The sequence below is a fragment of the Bubalus kerabau genome, chromosome 8, assembly GCF_029407905.1.
Source record: "Bubalus kerabau isolate K-KA32 ecotype Philippines breed swamp buffalo chromosome 8, PCC_UOA_SB_1v2, whole genome shotgun sequence".
NCBI lineage: Eukaryota > Metazoa > Chordata > Mammalia > Artiodactyla > Bovidae > Bubalus > Bubalus kerabau.
The window spans coordinates 102,551,272-102,570,497 of NC_073631.1; the positions used below are offsets into that span (position 1 = coordinate 102,551,272).

General features: G+C 36.6%; 1 protein-coding gene across 7 annotated transcripts in view; it reads right to left on the minus strand.

Moving 5' to 3' along the window:
• The window catches only part of CNOT4 (CCR4-NOT transcription complex subunit 4), a 156,088-nt gene that overhangs the window by 44,293 nt on the left and 92,569 nt on the right, over positions 1-19,226 (minus strand). For 4 of the 7 annotated variants that reach the window (XM_055590995.1, XM_055590999.1, XM_055590996.1 and 1 more), the window contains exons 4-7: positions 14,502-14,588; positions 13,652-13,753; positions 12,804-12,929; positions 9,891-10,024 (exon numbers count right to left, since the gene is read on the minus strand). In XM_055590995.1, coding sequence (XP_055446970.1) covers positions 9,891-10,024; positions 12,804-12,929; positions 13,652-13,753; positions 14,502-14,588 — 449 coding nt within the window. The remainder of the gene's footprint in view (positions 1-9,890; positions 10,025-12,803; positions 12,930-13,651; positions 13,754-14,501; positions 14,589-19,226) is intronic. The other 3 variants (XM_055590998.1, XM_055591000.1, XM_055591002.1) reach the window with 1 other exon arrangement.

Below are 19,226 nucleotides of genomic sequence, written 5' to 3' on the forward strand. Positions count from 1 at the left end.
AGAGTTACCACTAACCAGTCAAAGTTCTCACAACTCCCCTGGGATCAAGTGTCCAAATTCCTTCTTCATTAAGCCCTGTCATACTAATAAAATTTGTTGTTTTACATTCAACATACATCCACCCATTATCATGCAAAGAAGGTTAAGAAAGGAAAGCAAACATAAATATCACATTAACTAATGAAGATAGAGACCTATGTCTTAGGGTTCCATGGGAATGACTCTAGAACAGGCTCCAGCTCCAGTTCAGGTCCTGGGTTTGGTTCTGGCTTTCTTTGTGATATCATGCCTAGAGTACGCTCTACTGCTGGTCCCAGATCCAGCCCTGCTCAAGCAGTGACTCTAACTCCAGGCTTAGCTCTGGCTCCCTGTATCAGTCTGGGCTTCCCCTCTAAGGATTCCAGTTCTGGCTCTAGTGGTTGTTTTAGCTCATCCACTTGTCTCTTAAAGACCACAATGAGCCTATGTTTCAGGTATTTCCTCTGTTCCTGAAAATTAACTTCCTCCTCTAATAGCACCCAAAAGCCTCATCCCTCGGCTTCAGGAGTGGAGGAAGTACAACAGGTTCACAGGTAAGTTCTCCTCAAAGAGGTTGTTAGTAATTGATGACTTTAGCTAGCAAGAATGACGGGAGTACATTCCTGGTGCAGGGCTACACTTCATCATCATTCAACCAGGAGCAGATAATGCCCTCTTCCAATGATTCAATGAAGTGCAGCAGAAAGGTGCCAGAGATGGTCTTCAGAAGCTGGCATCCCTGGCAGTGCTGGAAAAGAACTGCTGATTCTAGGGGTCTGAACTGACCAGAGTGAACCAAAGAATCAAGAACCAGGCAATCAAGAGTACGTTCACATTAGAAATAATCATCAAAGAGAAGGTGTCTGTTTTCAGCTCCTGCTTCAGATCCTGGTAGTTGTATCCGACCATGAAGCTGATAATGTGCACTTCCTGTTGCACCCAGCAGTCCCCTACTGTTGCGCTTTCCAGAACCACCTGAACACTGCTCCGGAGTCAGGGAGCCAAAGACCAAATTAAAATCTGACTCTGCTTCTTCTTGGGGCACAAAGTTTTCTGGTTTGAAGTCAGAATGTTGAACTTCTATAAACTTTGTATAGCTGGTCATCAACATCTGTGGGTTCCACCTATTCAGATTCAAGAATATTCAGAGGAGAAAAATTCCAGAAAAGTTTCAAAAAGCAAACTTGGATTTCCCTTGTGCCAGCAACTATTCACCTAGCATTTACATTGCATTAGGTATCGTAAGTAATCCAGAGATGATTTAAAGTATACAGGAGGATGTGCGTAGGTTATGTGCAAATACCACACCATTTTATATAAGGGACTTGAGCCTTCGAGGATTTTGGCATCCTAAGGAACCAATCCCCATGAATAGCAAGGGATGACTATAATTGAGGAAGATTATTGTCAGTGGAGACTTCTGCAGTCAGTGACCCACAGCCTTCCTGGAATCTCTTCAGCAGCCTTGTTTGAACAGTAAACTTCCTCCCAGCCTTGAGGATGAGGGGCCAATGGGGAGTTGTGCACGGCTGGGTTTCTACCAAAAAGGCTTTGTGGAACAGACGTAAAAGCAACTCTCTGTATGGGACTTTTCACAGGGCCGCCCCTTGGGTCAGAGGGTCGTCCTGATATATGACTGAGCAACTCAATTCCATCAGCTTCTTCAGGTGAAACAACAGCTTAGCTGTGAACATTTCTCCAGCTGATGCAGCCAATGGTCCAGGGGCACTGCACTGCAGGCGTTGTGCTGCTGGACATTCCATGCCTCCAACTTCAGCAGCAATACTTTAATTAGGGTAACTGGCGCAGTAGTCCTTTGGAGGCATCCAACACCTCCTTACTCCTTTAGACCAGTTCACTGAGAATTTCCTGAAAAAGCTGCTGCTGTCTAGTCTGATAGGGGTCCAAAAAGGGTATCCTCACTGGGTCTGGCTCTTACATTGGAGGCAAAAGACATCCTGCTGGCATTTCAGTTGGCTGATGGATTTTACGTTTCTCCATCAAGCCCTTAATTCCAGGGTCCAGGATTCAATCTCATGCTGCTGGCTTTCCACAGGTTCTTTGAGGTCTTCCTCTCCTTGCTTCACTGAGCCCTTTGAGCCTGGAGCAGAATTAAAGAGATCAAAGATCATCTCAGCCAATTAGGTATGGCCCCAAGAAAGGCCAGAATGTCCCAACAGAATTTTTGCAAGTTGGGCTGTAGTAACAAACACGCAAGGTCCTGGCTGCAGTGGCTACACTCATAGTTCAGTTGGTTTAAGAAGTGGAAGAACAGCATGTTAGCCTTGGAATCATCGTTGTCCAGTAACAATATGAAGAGAGAGAAATCAAGACACCTGAATCACACAGTTGACTGATAAGCACTGGTTTCAAGTGGGATTAGGAAATTCTAATAGGTAGTTAGGTTTCATAAAAAGTGAAACCTAAGAAAGTGAAGAGGAACTGAAAAGCCTCTTGATGAAAGTGAAAGAGAGTGAAAAAGCTGATTTAAAACTCAACATTCAAAAAACAAAGATTATGGCATCCAGTCCCATCATTTCACGGCAAACAGATGGGGAAACAATGAAAACAGTGACAGACTTTACTTTCTTGGGCTTCAAAATCACTGCAGATGATGACTGCAGCCATGAAATTAAAATACGCTTGCTCCTTGCAAGAAAAGCTATGACCAACCTAGACAGCATATTAAAAACAACAGATATTACTTTGTTGACAAAGGTCCATCTAATCAAAGCTATGGTTTTTCCAGTAGTCAGGTGGGAGTTGGACTATAAAAAAAGCTGAGTGCCAAAGAATTGATGCTTTTGAACTGTGGTGTTGGAAAACTCTTGAGAGTCCCTTGGATTGCAAGGAGATCAAAGCAGTCAATTCTAAAGGAAGTCAGTCCTGAATAATCATTGGAAGGACTGATGCTGAAGCTGAAACTCCAATACTCTGGCTACCTGATGTGAAGAACTGACTCATTGGAAAAGACCTTGATTCTGGGAAAGATTGAAGGCAGGAGGAGAAGGGGATGACAGAGGATGAGATGGTTGGATGGCATCACCAACTCGATGGACATGAGTTTGAGCAAGCTCCGGGAGTTGGTGATGAGCAAGGAAGCCTGGTGTGCTACAGTCCATGGGGTCACAAAGAGTGGAATATGACTGAGCGACTCAACTGAACTGAAGTTAGGTTTCATAACACAATCAAGGTATTATTTCTAGAAGGTAATGCTGTGTGTATAAATCCCTGTAGATAAAAATTTGTAAACATGTTTTCATACAGTCTCACTAAAATATTTTTTTTAAATTCTAGTCCTAAATAGTTCTGAAATCTATAAAATAGTTCTGAAATCTATGGTGAAATTACAGATTTCTCAGGAGCAAATATTTTCCAGTTAACCCTACAGGTGGAATCTGGTGCTATGGAGCTTTGCAAAATATAAACATTTATATTTATTTATTTCAAGAATAGAGTCTATATCTAGATTCTGTCCTTGGAGATTCTGACTCAGTCCAAATTGAGGTATTTGGTGTCTGATGATCACTGTTCTAGTGGAAAAGGAATACAGTGAAAAAGTATCAAGTCTCCTCAAAGTCTCTGAAATTATTAGGCTTTAGAGCTAGAAGGAATCATTAACATCAAATTTAAATACTGTTTTACAGTTAAAGAAACCAAATTCACAACTATCTGCAAAGTGCCTCTCTCTGGATCTTCAGATGCTCAGCCAACTTTGCTAGCTTCTAACTGGCCCACTGGGCAATTTTTGAGTTTGATTTCCTTTAATTTCCTTGGTGGTGACACCAACCAAATTTCTAAAGATAGTCTCTTGGCTGCTTTCTAAAAATTATAACATAAAACAAGCAGTTATGTAGTAGAAGAAACAAAGAAAAAAACATTTTCAAGGACTGGGAGTTGGATAAGAAAAATAGTGAGGTTTAGTTTCCTGGTTTATCATATTCAAAAGATAAAAAGTCTTCAAGGTTGTACTAATTTTTGTCGCATTTTGAACATAAAGTAAAATTTAAGGCAAATGTCAGTATAATGGACATTTCCAAATTTCTGTTGTGTTACTATATACCCAAGTACTTATACTGCTCCTAAATATTCCCTTATTCATTGAGAATAATTCACTTTAATTTTTCATGCTCGCCAAAGTCTTAAATAACTGAGATAAACATTTGCTACTGCAAAGGACAAATTTAAGTTACAGACAGGAAGCTTGCTTTTAAAGAGTTTATTTTGATACAGGGGCTTCAAATACACATTGACACTAAAATTACTTTGCTAGTAATATATGGCCACATCTTAAGTTACATGACACAATTAACATGGCAAGAGTAAAATGCCTCAGTAAACCTAGACTGATTGTAGTTGGCAAGTATGATTCTAACTGCAAGTTTCTCATAACTCCAGGACATACCAAATATGAAAGAAAATAAATGCTTTTATTACTGGTAAGCACAAAAAATTAATTATCCTTAATATTAAAATTGAAAGATGGACATCCACCATCCTAAACATCACAAACTATTGCAAGCTTTCAAAAACAAAAAGCAAAATCTCCATCTATTCATTATAATTTTGTATTTTAGTAATAAAGTTTGATCTTAAAAAGATATTTGACGTGTCTTTTCTTCTAAGAAATAAAGGCACCAAAAACTTCGATCTCTAACTCATTCCTACCGATACCCACCATTCCCCTCCCTTCCTTGCACTTATTACAACCACCCTCTGGAAAAAATACCCGTGGCTCTCTAAACTTTTTGAAAATATTCTACTTCAGTGGAGCAAGATACCAGAGCTGACTGACTAGTTTTCCAGTATGTATGTGCACATGTGCAGTACTTTATATATCCAAATATATCATGGGACTAAGTAAGATTTCTTAAGAAAAATAAGGAAATACTGAGAAATAAGTTCAGAAAAATTTTATAATTCATGAATTTTAATATAAATACCCCATTTTAGCAAACTTTACCACCTACTTAATTTAACAGTAAGCAGCCTTAGCTTTATACAAAAATAAAAGTTCAGAACTGTAAATAATTTACCTACTTCAAAAGATGGAATGCCTTACTGGGGGTCCACTTTACAAAAACAATGTAGGCTACCTTTCATGACACTTGTCCATACTTTGAGAATTACTGCTTTATACTGCTCCTGAATTCACCTCTATAGGTATCAATATACACCAGTAATTTATAACTATTTTTAGGTCATGGATCCTCCCTCCAGAAAAGTATACACACACACACAATTTTACAGAAGATTTCAGAGCTTGCAGATATTCAGAAGTCTATATCTGATTTAACACGTTCTACTCAAGACTATTTTATACAATTATCTGGACCATATCCTTTCTAAATTTCAGGGGTTTACCAAATGATATTAGGACAGAAGAATACGATTCAGGCAGTGCCTACTTCCATTCTGTTAAATAAGGCACTCTCATTATGCCTTCAGTCTATTAGAGCTTATATTTGACTTTCAATACAAATATAGCTGCATATAGTTTTTAAAAATACACCTTTTCCTTCAATGTGATAAAATGGATAAAATGGACAAATTTCTAGAGAAATTTTCTTTTCACCATTTCTTTAGCTTATCCTCTACTGCCACCAATCTGTGGTTTAGGGAAGGTTTTGCTTAAGCCTTCCCTGGGATTAATAGTACATCCATTATATTTATCCTGAGGTATAAGCCTTAAGTACTAGAGATCTTCCAAGGTCAAACTACATACAGTTATGGCATAGTTTAACTGATTTAGTTTGATTCACGCTCGAGTTTTTAATTCATGTTAGAGTCTTAAATTTCGCCTCTTCTAGATTAAGAAATGGCAGAGTGAAAGAATGAGCTTGGGCTTAAAACTGACTGAGACTTTTGGTCAGAATCTGGTCTATCACTTACTTGTGAAGGATACTGGTAAATTACCTAAACTCTCTGAGATTTAGTATTCTTGCCAGCAGTAAGATAATGATGTCTACCACACAGTACTACTAAATGAACACTGAAGACATCAAATTTTTATTCAACTTTCTTTCTACCTAAATCTAAAGCTGAACATCTCAATTTCTTCAGTGGTGTCTTCTCTGAGTCACAGTATCAAGTCATAAACTTGACTTGCGTGATCTGCACATTCCGTAATCTGTCCCCCCAAGGTAAGCAGACCTATACACTGTCCTGGGCATACAGCAGCCATTTAGCTACTACTGCCCTGTCTAAGTCTTCAGTTGGTGCACAAACAGTACCTCAATGTAAAAAAAGGTATTCAAAGCCCTGAACTTAAAAACAGAATATCCAGTCCTTAAGCATCACTACTGCATGGCTCCCTTATTTCCCCTTAACTACATTTTTATTCATCATTTCAAAATAACTAATAGAGAAACAGCGTATCCACAGTCAAAACCCAATCTGACTGATATACTCTCAAACCCATAATAATGGAGGGATGTGTGTGAAGAACAAATGATACACACTCTCTAATTAATTATTCATTTAAGTGATATAGGAATAAGACATAGAAAATTTCACTTACTAACATTAATGTGTATCAAGGGACCATGTTGGGGTTCAGTAATGATTAGTAGCTATGATATTCTTAATATTTATAATCTGCCTTAATTACATGTGAGAAAAGTACATTTCAGTTTAATGTCAATCTATAAATTTTCAAGTTTTGCTTTCTTGAAATTCTTCTAAAACTGCTGCTCACTACACAGGAATGCCAAGAAAAGAAGAAAAGGGGCCATTCTTTTTGTCCCTAGAAAGTTTAATTCTCAACTCGAATAAGGAAAATGTTCTCTCTCTGGGGTAGGACCACAGAAAGAGTTGTACTGCTCTTCATTCTAACTTGGCAGGTCTTCCCTGAGGGAAGAAGAAAACTTGTCTACAAATTCATCCCTACCTGTACCCTGTATGGTGATAAGGTATAAGTGGAGACCAAAGCAGATGTTCAGTAATATTGACAGTCAAACTTACTCTCTGTCAGGGGTTGGCATGCAAAGAAAACAAGCTACAGGAGCTTGCCAAACAAAACAAAACTGCGATAACTCTATGTAGCCTGGGCCATCAACTGTCCTTAACAAATCCTGGGGCGGGGAGGGGGGGGGGTGCCTTTCATTAAATAAACAAACAAACAAAAAAAACTCTTCTCCCTCTCTCAAAAATCCTTCACTTATCATGTACTTACGTTAAGCAAAGGTAACCATGTCAAAGTTTATTCTGGTCCCAGCTGAAGTTCAGTTGCACTGATTTTGGGCAAAGTTACTAAATGGGTATACTGTTTCAATTCCCCCCTTTTCTTTTTTCCCCTACAACTTGTAGTTGCTATGACACTCCTCTCCTGTAATTGAAACAATTATAAATGTGCTCTGACTATACTTTATATGAAGGCAAAGTTCATAAAATATTAGTAAATCTATATTAATAAGTGATCACAAAAACATAAGTTAAAGACAGCTAACTACTGTTAAAATGCTGAAAAGACATGTTGGTAAATTCCAATTTTTACTTCTAATATAAAGAAAAAAGTCCAATAAATTAAAAATAATAAGGTGTTTTCATATTGTGATTATACCACTTTCTGACACTGTTGCTTAATTTTTAGTTCCTAGAGATTCTTAGACAGGAAGAGGTGATGGTAGGAGATTTGATTTAAAAATGCAGGGAAAAGACCAAAAAAAAATTTCTTGACCGACACAGAAGACTTAAATATTTTGAAACAAATAGACTTGGTCAACTAACGGGAGAAGCTAGCCTATATACTGCACAGAAAACACTTAAATACACCAATAAAACATGGCAAAGAGATATGAATTCACGGTGCATAAGAAGTTCAGTATGTTAATCAAAAACAAATTAAAACAAGAAAGATTTTATCAAATTTGGCAAATGTGCAGGAAAAAAATACTTAATTCAAGGAAATACTCATAATCGTTGACTTAGCAGTTCTAAGATCATCAAAACTATAACCAAAATGTTTACATGAAAAAATATTTATCACAGTGTTATAATAATAGCACCAAAATGAAAGTAAGATAATATACACCAGCAGGAGATTGGTTTAATAAATGTGCAATACTCACATATAATGTTTTCATAACATGGGAAAGTATTCATAATAATGGGTATTAAATTTTAAAATGTAACAAACCAATGCAATTTTCTGTATATATACATTCACAGAAAGGAAAAGGACTACAAGGAAACACACACTGCAAGGAAGATACACCATATCATTTTAGTGAAAACGTCTGAATATTGAGATCACATACAATATTTACTTTCTTCTTTAGGCATTTGTATATTTTTCAGCTCTCCTTCAATAGCAACATTTCTTTTATATTCAGGGAATAACAAATGCTGTCACAAAGAGATCATCTAAATTTTACATTTCTGCTCTACATTCTCTTAGGGGCTATAAACCCAGAACATGACTTTAATTAGAATGACAACACTTTTAATGAGAATAAAGATGTGTATTTAAAAGCATCTGAAATAAATTTTTACTACAAATTCTCACATAATGTACTACAGAGTTAGCAACCAATGAGGTAAATAACAGCATAGGTTCTTAATAAAATAAACATAGGGGTGGGTACAAAAAGATCAATGGAAAGGGTCAAAGTTTATCAACCCCCAAAGATTTTAGACTTAACTTTTATACTTAGCTTTGATAAAATAAATTTCATGTAGTTTATTATATAATAATTTTGTTTTACTCTATGGCCACCTATATATTTTTATATATATATATGTACATATGTATGTGCAAATAAAAGGAAGTTTTTAAATTTGAATTGTGTTTATAAATAATCTTTACTATCAAAGTGAATAAACCTAACATGGACTTCCAAGAATTTAAATATAAGAATAAGTTTTGAAGAAACTGACTCTAACAACAATCCATGTGGTTATTATTAGCTATGCTTAAAAATGGCCCTTACATTATTCTAGTGCTAAACAGACATGGGACTGTAATAGGACTATGTAATACCCAGACCTTTAAAGCATCATTTAAACAAATTTAACTTTGGAATAAATTTTTTAAAAAAGAAAACTGACCTATTTGATTACAGCTATTTACTTTAGATGAATTCACTTTACAAAAGTTAGACTTACCAAATTAAAAAAAAAAAAAAAGAAAACACCAAGATCCTAACACAAACGTAAGATATATTCAGAATAAAGTGTAACCCCCAAATTATCATTTTTATTAATCATATCATTTTCTGACAGGCCAAACCCAAATACAATCCAAGATGTGACGATCACCATATCAGAATGAGATTCGATACATAAAATTATAAATTTGTTTAAACATGAACAGAATATAGGTCTATGCAAAAACAAGTTCTCTCCAAGATGAAAAAGATCTGTATATGGGATACCCTCCTCACTCAGAGGACATAAGACTTTGGTGATTCCTGAGACAAGACAAACATGAATACTTGTATCCCCAACACAAAACGCTTCAGATTAATAACCCTCTGTCCCTTTTACAGTATTTTGTGCCACCCCCCCACCCCCACACCCCACCATTACATCAGGAAGGAGACCTCCATTAGGTGACAAGAGCCTTTTAATAATAACCCACATCTCTTAATTTCCCTTTTTATCAAGGAGAGTGTTCCTGGGGCTCAGGGTAGTCTGCAAATCAATGCAAAGGGGAAGCATCGAGAGGCTCATCTGAAGTATTACCAGGGAGCAGCAGGCAGCAAATATTCAAACCCAGAAATTGTGACTCAACATTTCCTACAGTACAACAATTCTGCACAAATGACAGACACTGTCAAGAAGGATCCTGCCTGAAAAAGATGCAGAATGAAAAGAGAAGAATGACAGACAGGAAGGTTAAGGTATTTGATTACACTAGTATCGGTACTTACGTATCATACCTCTGCAGTGGTGTCACTTTGTTCTTATTCTTATCAACTGAACCCGTAGACAGTTGAAGGAAATTGGGGTTTAATTTATATAATTCCTGAAGGAGTTTCTGTTCATATTCTTGGTGTTTACCCGCCTAGTGAAAGAAGAAATTAAAACTGCAGTGGGACTCACAAAGTGGCTGGTATAAAATGCTGACGTACTTTCTGAATTATTAAAGCTATCCTAAATAAAACACACAAGGATTTGTCACAGTGTCAGAGAAACCTGTGAGGAAGATGTCACAGGAACTTCTAGACCAATGAAAGTTCTTTCAACAAAACTACAGGAGACATATTCCATTAATTAAGCACATCAACCACTTTATGTGGAGAAAAAACATATTAATGGACAACATTTTTGCTAGCTTAAAAAACTAGAGGGGCCCTTTTAAATTTACTTCCCCAGCTTTCCACAAAAGAATTACGTTTTCTAACAGGTCATTACAGAATTTTCTGAAGATCACTGGAAAATCAATCTCTGTTTTTAGAAGAGATTAACACTAAAAGTAACTCAGAGATGAAGGATTTTACTATATTTTTCATTATCCTAAGACTAAGTAACACATTTACATAAAAATGAATATATTTAAATGTTGGACCAGAAGATGGCAATTTAGAGCCAGCCGCTTTGTTTTTGTAAATAAAGTTTGAAGGGAACAGTAATGCTCATTCATTTACATATTATCTATGACCTTGTTGGTGCTACAACAGCAGATTTGAGTAGTTGTTACAGAGACCATGTGACCAGAAACACTAAAACATTGACTAACTGTCCCTTTACAGAAAAAGTTTGCCAATCCCTGCTCTATACATGACAAAGAGAGCTCTGTATTTCTGGAGTTGGTAGCTGTCTATCAAAATGCAGTGTTACAAACATGATGGAAGAAATTAAACAACTGACTGTGCAACTAGTCACACGCAAAAATAAATTACAATGAAATTACACTAAATAACTTTCTATTCTTCGCATGTATATTATGACTGCAAGGACATTTTTACTTACCTTCAGGGTTGTTAATTATTTTTAAAGTGTGATCTAAAGAGATGTTACGGGAAAACCAAAACCAGAACAGATCAAAACAAAAACAAAGCAATAAAAACAAGGGCAGTATCATGTGATCCAGCACAACTGTCTCATATATATTGCACAATGCATCGTTCCCTGTTCTGAGAGGGCTCTTGCCTGTTCAACTATACAAATATGTCATATGGTACTGAATTTTGAGTTATGCAGTAACAAGGAAAGACCTAGTATTGGCCATGATATAATTTGTTCGTTTCCTTTCTACACTGAAGAAATGTTTTAATGAAGAAACGCCTTTTCAAAGTAATTTTAAACTCAGAGAGATAAATACAGGTCAACAACATGAAATTAATTTTAAACTGTTAAGAAAAAATACAGTTTAGATGTGGATTTTACATCTTTAAAATGAAAAAAAGCCCTGAAAATTCTTTCTGCAAGCAATACTTCAGGAGATATTATGGCTTTCATTAGCCACAAAGAGCTCAAACTGGTATTCAAATGGTTTAACGGGGTCAGTTTACAGAGACAGGTTAAACAGCATTACAAATAAATTCCAATGGACTGCCCATCCATTTTCTTTTACTTTTTAATAATACTTAAGTGAGATCAACTGGGGCTTAGAAACTTCTTGACAGATATTTTTATTGTAATAATACCCATAAGTAAAGCATAGTTCCCATTAGTCAAAATACAGGATGAAATGGCTCAACCTTAGATCTCATCCAAGAAAGTTTCAAAAGAAGAAAAAAAGTCAAGAACCATTTACTGGATAAGCAAGAAACAAGTAAGTCATCTGTCCCCATTAAATATCACAGAGAACTTAGTTTTGGGGTTTGGGGGGTTTTTTTTAAGCTCTTTTTTTTTTTTTTTGACATGGACTATTTTTAAAGTCCTTACTGAATTTGTTACAATATTTATTGTTTGTTTTTTTTCCCTGTGAGGCATGTGAGATCTTAGCTCCCCAACCAGGGATCGAACCTACAGCACCTGAGTTGGAAGGTGAAGTCTTAACCACTGGACCACCTGGAAAGTCTCTTAACGCTGCTTCTGGATCATAAAGACCATACATACTGTAAAGAAATCCCAATGTATTTATTATAATGTGATTTAATCAGTGATAATTCCAAGTCAAAAGGGTAATATTTCATTCCATTTAACAATCTGCTCTGAAAGGAGCCCCTCCTAGATTGTCTCTAGTTTGACCTGGAGAATGAAAGGCAGTAGTCAATGCCCCCACCTTCTAAAGGAGAAGTATTCCTGCAAAGTTCACAGCAACAATCTGAAGTCTTCACCTATAATGGGGAAGTGCAGCATTGTGCTTTGGCATATGCTCATTTAATATGCCGTATGGTCAATATTTTTACTTGTAAAGGCAAGTTTATACTACAAATTGAAAGAAGACAGGAGAACAGGAAATGTAAAAAAGAATACAGGATAATAAGCCTTCAATTCACCCTTTACAGGACACTGACTCAGTGGACACTTCCATGGGTAGAATCATTTTATAAAAACAATTAAGCTTTTCAGTGGCATTTAACAGAGTATTATTTTCTAGCACACTCTATGAAGAGCAGAGATGGCAGAGGGGAACCTCATAATTACAATACTCCACTTAGCTTTCATTTTGCCTACATTTTCAAAACTTAGGGGACCACAGATACATTTTTTATTATAACAGTGTCCTGCAGAACTGATATTCCATAGAACAACCACATATTTGGAAAATGCTAATTTAAAGTAATAACAGTTTAATAAAAAATAAAATTCTTAGTTTTTGCTTTTGCAATTTTAAGTTATAAAGAAAAATACTTCCTTTGCTGCAAAGTTGATAATTCACATTACTCTACTACCTGCATTTCCTCTTTTGTGAAGCTGGCCGCCTCATCTCCCAATTCATGTAGGTACATGCAGTCAGGCTTTGGACACTGCATATTCTTTAAGAAGTAACTGCAGTATTTTGTTGTACCTAGAGATGCCTGCAGGAAGAGGAGGGAAGAAGGAAAAAGACCCAAAACGTAAACTGACACCAGAATGAGAATTTCCATATCTAGTGTTTTCAAATGAGGCAAAGACACAATAAAACAAAGTATGGCTGTGAATACTAGAGAATTCAACTATTATTAGCAGAATTTATTAAATATGATGATCATTTGAAAGATTCAAAAAAAAAAAAAAAAAAAACCCTCAATCTATGGTTTCCAGAGCTTGAGCACCCAAATCAAAGAATAGGAAGGCAAAATCTGTTCAATGTTTCAAGTGGTTAGGCACATAAGACAAATTCCTTTTTCTAATTATGCCATCCTTCTTTCAACTTACTTGAAGCATTGCTTAGTGGGACCCTTCACTCAAGCCTGAACTAATCAATGTCCAAATATTTAAGGACAACAAATTGGAACCATCATCTATTTCGTAAAGAAGAATAAATCCATTTTCACAAAGGAAAATATGTGTAAATACAGGAGATTTTTTTCTTTAAGATTACTCCCCTAATAAGGTATGTGTTTACTTCTACCTGGTAGAACAGGACCCTAACAGGTAAGTGATTAGCAAATTAGCTGTCATAGGTTAGAATGGATACCTACGAAGCAATCTTTAAATAAGACTCCTTCATTAATATGTAACAGCTATGTTCATCTGTACTTACTACATGTTATCTTTTCCTCCTTAAAAAAAAAAAAAACCCAGAGGACCACATTACCTTAAGTGTTCTGCCATCCACCACCACATTGTTAACACACTGTATGGCTCTGAGAGCATCTTCCGACCGTATATAGGTTACATAAGCACTGGCACTTGGACCCTAAAGTGAAAAGCCACTGTTGTTAGAATCAAATTCAACAAAAACTTAAAAAAAAAAAAATTAACTTGCAACCTGCCAAAGGAATTCTAAAGGCCTTTACTACCACTATCTTTAATAATAATGACAATGATTAGAAGTAGTAGTAGCTTATATTAAGCTATATACTAGCCCATCTTAAGATAATCATTAACGAATTTTATCTGATTTTAAGCAGACTAAAATATATATGAATGAAATATCTTTGGCTTGGTAATTTTCTTATAAAAGTCACCTGACAGGCTCGTCAACATTATAAAAAAAAACAAACTTTGAAAATTAGATTTGAAAAAATAAGATGTGAAGACACTGTCAAACTATGTTCTCAGAACAAATGCAATCTTTAAGGGTATTCTAGCTGCTAATATCAGCATAACAAAAATGCTCTATTAAGTTCACAATATCTGAAAATATTAATTCGAAATCACTATATAATTTAACTGCTTGATTATAGACTCAATTCCCCCTCCCCTTCAAACCATCACTAAATCTCTGTTACTACTTCCCTCTTAATACTATCAATTCACTGTTAAGTTTTGAAAGGACAAACAAGCACCAAAAAATTCCCCCACCCTACCAATAGAGGTCACTATATGGTGTAAATGCTTGACCATCAAGCTTTCTAATCACAGAAACCAAGTTTTCCTTCTGAATAGCCCAGGTCAAGCCCTGACCGTAGGAAGGAAAGGTAAAAATCCCTATAATTAGTTACCTGTGAGCCTGCATATGATGTGCTATTATTGATGACAACTTTATGTATTTTACCAAACTTCCCAAAATATTCTGGTCGTTTTAAAACCTATAAAAGAAGAAGAAATAAGGTATAAACTTTCCCCACTTCATCAACTTTATCCTTATAATGGGGACATGCACCATGCCTCTTCAGTGAAAAGAAAATAATTGTTAAAGTTTTCCAATAAATGTGACCACTTACTGATTACAATTTGTGTGGTTAACTTAACTGCAGGAAATCATCAACAAAAATCTAAAAGCTATTCTTTACTGACCCACTGAATAGAAACTGAGACTAAGTCTCACATTACTACATTCTAACATGTGCACCAATAATCTATGGGATCTTAATTTGACAGTAGTCTTAAACACAAAACAGATCAACTATCTTAACCACACTTTCATTAATAGATGATCCTTATAAGGTCTAAGAACAATGACCAAGATTATGTGTTAAACAGAAACTCAAAAACAGACACAAGTAGAGACAGTTTTACTCATAAATCTACTGTACATAAAATACTGTGTATTATGGTAACAGAACGTTTTTCAAACTTTCATGCTTTATGATTTATTACTCAGTGAGTGTCAACAAATTTTCCTTATGTCAATTTCACCATTTTTCAATTGTCTTCTGTGTTGTTCTCTCTTTCCCTGATAAATAATGAATGAATTTTTCTCTATTACCTGGTTACTTCTTGGTGGACATTTTCCCTCATACTTATGTCATCTCCTTTACTCTGTGATCACTACATGCATTCATTTAACTTGTCCTGCAAACTAACTTAATCCTCTCTCCCAGGATTTGCAACTACCTCAAAATTAAACTGTTCTTTTCCAAAATTTACCTACAGACCTACATAGTATTTTTTATAGGTTTAAAATTCAACATTCAAAAAATGAGTATCATGACATCCGGTCCCATCACTTCACGGCGAATAGGAAAACAATGGAAACAATGTCAGATTTTAATTTCTTGGGCTAGAAAATCACTGCAGATGCTGACTGTGGCCATGAAATTAAAAGATACTTGCTCCTTGGAAGAAAAGCTATGACAAATCTAGACAGCTAATTAAAAACCAGAGACATCATTTTACCAACAAAGGTCTGTATAGTCAAAACTGTGGTTTTTCCAGTAGTCATGTACAGATATGAGAGCTGGACCATAAAGAAGGCTGAGTGCCAAAGACTTAATGCTTTCGAAGTTGTGGTGCTAGAGAAGACTCTTGAGTGTCTTGGACTGCAAGAAGATCAAACAGTCAATCTAAAGGAAACCAACTTTGAATATTCATTAGACAGACTGATGCTGAAGCCAAAGCTCCAATACTCTGGTCACTTGATGCGAGGAGCCAGCTCATTTGAAAAGATTCTGATGTTGGGAGATACTGAAGGGAGGTGGAGAAGGGGGTGACAGAAGATGAGATAGTTGGATGACATCGCTGACACAACAGACATGAGTTTGAGCAAACCCCAAGAGATAGTGAAGGACAGGAAAGCCTGACGTGCTGCAGTCTATGGGGTTGCAAAGAGTTGGACACAACTTAACGACTAAACAACAACAACCTATAGACCCACTATTCCTACAATCTCTCCAAATAGCAAGCTATATCTCAACTGAAGCTTTCTGCACGTATCTGTTCAAGTGTGTGCAAAGTATCTTCTCCAAATACTCTTATTTGATAATTCTCGCATACTTAACATCTTAGCTAATATACTCTACATCTGACAGAACCAAAGTTTTGTGAAACAGTCTGCGGTTGGGGTGTCATGAATTCTTACCAGTTTTCAACCTGATTAATCTAATTTTTTTAACTTACTTTATTTTAGGTTTTTATAAGTATAGGGTTATTATGTTTTCTGCAGCCAATTTTAATGGATTAGAAGGTGCAGTGACTACACTGACTTTCAATCTTTTTTCCACCCAAATCTTCTGAAGGATATGACATTTAGAGTGCTCTTGGGTTGTTCACAGAAAGTCTTAGGATAGAGGTTATGGGAAGAGTATGTATCTTGAAAATCTTTCTGGCCAGTGGAGAACAGAACTGCATTCAATATTCCAGCTGGATGTGTACCAATTCAGCAAAAAGCCTCAGCTAAAAGACCTGCTTCAAGGGCCTCAGCCTGGTCAAAGGTTGTGCTGCATCAGCATCTCATATCACATCCAAGTTTATGGAAGTACTTCTCAATGAAGGCAGCATCAGGGGATGCTGGAACGTTATGTCAAAGCAACTGGGAGACACTACTGGCACTCAGTGGGTGAGAGCCAGGGACAGATTATAGCACTCGGGCTAGCCCTGCACCACAAAGAACCATCCTACACAACTTTTGAATGTTCTACAAGACACTGATCTAGCCAAGATGCTTGTTTATAATTAAGTGAATCTAGAAACAAATCATAAACATAAAGCACTTTCCCACAGTTTCAACATATGTTGAATTTAAAAGCAAACACTATGTAATTAAGGGACAACTGCAAATGCTTTGTTTGAAATTTTACTAAGAGTTCTTCAGAAAAATCACACACATCATTAACTCTTCATGGCACCCATGCTGTCAGCACATACGTCTGTAACAATCTGCACTTTTAGTTGTCATATTCACAGTGATTCTACAAACAGATGCAAGCTCCTATTTCATAACGTACTGGGAAAAAAAGTACTTTACAAACTTATATACACACACAAATCATTTGAGGATCCAGCTGAAATACCTATTTCAGCCCCTGAGAGTTTGCGCCATAAGCACCCAGGTGATACTAATGCTAGCAGCCCAGAGGCCACACCCTGAGCAGCGGTACCCAGTATTTACATGTAGAGACAGCCTTCTTATACTTCAATTTCTCCCTCATTTTTTCAAATTATGTATCTACCTAGACAAATTACATTATCAAGAAGTCATTTCATGAAACTCAAAGGGTGTTACAAAATACTATTTTTTAAAAAAACATGGATACTGGGTCTGAAAAGGTTAAAGACTGACTTATGGAAATAAATTCTGGCCAATAATTGAGCAATACTTTCATAAAAAACATTAAGACTTGTATATAATTACAGTGAGTGGCCAGAATAGTATTTCCAAAGCACAAATCTCTCCATGTCATTCTGTTCTTAAGATTAGTCAATAGCTTCTCCGCTGTCTTTAAGATACAGTGCAAACTCATTAGCATGTTTTAAAAGCCCTTTGTTATCCCTTACCACTTACCTCCTCAGCCTCATCTCTTACCATTTCACTCAATTTTCCAGCCAAACAAATCATTTGAAGACCAAGCTTTTTTTTTTTTCTTTAATCCAGAAGCACTTGTATAATCCCTATGCCTGAATTGGAAAAGACTCTTGAGAGTCCCCTGGACTGCAAGGAGATCCAATCAGTCCATTCTAAAGGATATCAGCTCTGGGTGTTCTTTGGAAGGAATGATGCTAAAGCTGAAACTCCAGTTCTTTGGCCACCTCATGCGAAGAGTTGACTCACTGGAAAAGACTTTGATGCTGGGAGAGATTGGGGGCAAGAGGAGAAGGGGACGACAGAGGATGAGATGGCTGGATGGCATCACTGACTTGATGGACGTGAGTTTGAGTGAACTCTGGGAGATGGTGATGGACAGGAAGGCCTGGTGTGCTGTGATTCATGGGGTCACAAAGAGTCAGACACAACTGAGCAACTGAACTGACTGAAGCATTTTATATCAAAGATAGCTAGGAAGTACATACCTTCCCCACCACCCCCACAGTCAGGTGCCATCTCTTGTGCTTCCACAACACACAGCACTTCTCACAGTATATAGCTGCTTTTATAAATAAACAGGGGCAACCTTTTATTAGTTTATGTTCAGTGTCTCAGACAGTGCCTGGCACACTGCAGGTACTCAATAGATGCTTATGGAATAATTAAACTCTGTTAGCATTGGAGAAGGAAATGGCAACCCACTCCAGCATTCTTGCCTGGAGAATCCCAGGGACAGCGGAGCCTGGTGGGCTGCCATTTATAGGGTCTCACAGAGTCGGACACGACTGAAGCCACTTAGCAGCAGCAGCATTGAACAAAAAGAATAATACATGTGTAAAACACTGGTGGGCCTTATTGTATTAGGAAATGATCTATGGGTGATAAAAACAGCCTGCCCAGGCAAGGGAAACTCAAGTAATTTCAATGTTCTATATTAAGTTGCACATTCGAGGTTCTATCTAAACATAAGTCAACTAGCAAAACAGTAAATAAAAAAAGTAAAGAGTATGGGTAGTAGGCAGAACACCCTGCATATAACCACATTACCTATATAGTCAAAGTCCTATATTTACTTCACAGTGAGTCAACTTGAGTACTAACTACTATATAAAAGATTACATGATAGAATTATAAATGCCCAATGACATACCTAATGTGAAAATGTCTTCCTATACTTTGGGAACACAAATGTTCATGGACATGTCATAGAAAATAAAAAATGTAATGACAGATGGAAAGATGAATAGACAAATGTGTGGATAAAGGAACCATATACACCACTGGTGTAAAATACATTGGAATAGGAGTTCTAAGACCAGGGAGGTGGGGTGGGGGGTGGGGGAATGAGGGTGGTTTCTAGTCCTGGGTCTGCTATGGAACAGCTAAGTAATCCTAGGCAAGTCATTCAACTTCTCTATGCCTCAGTTTCCCATTTGTAAAAGAAAATGGTTACGTTTTTAAAGTCTTTCAGTTCCTCAAACAA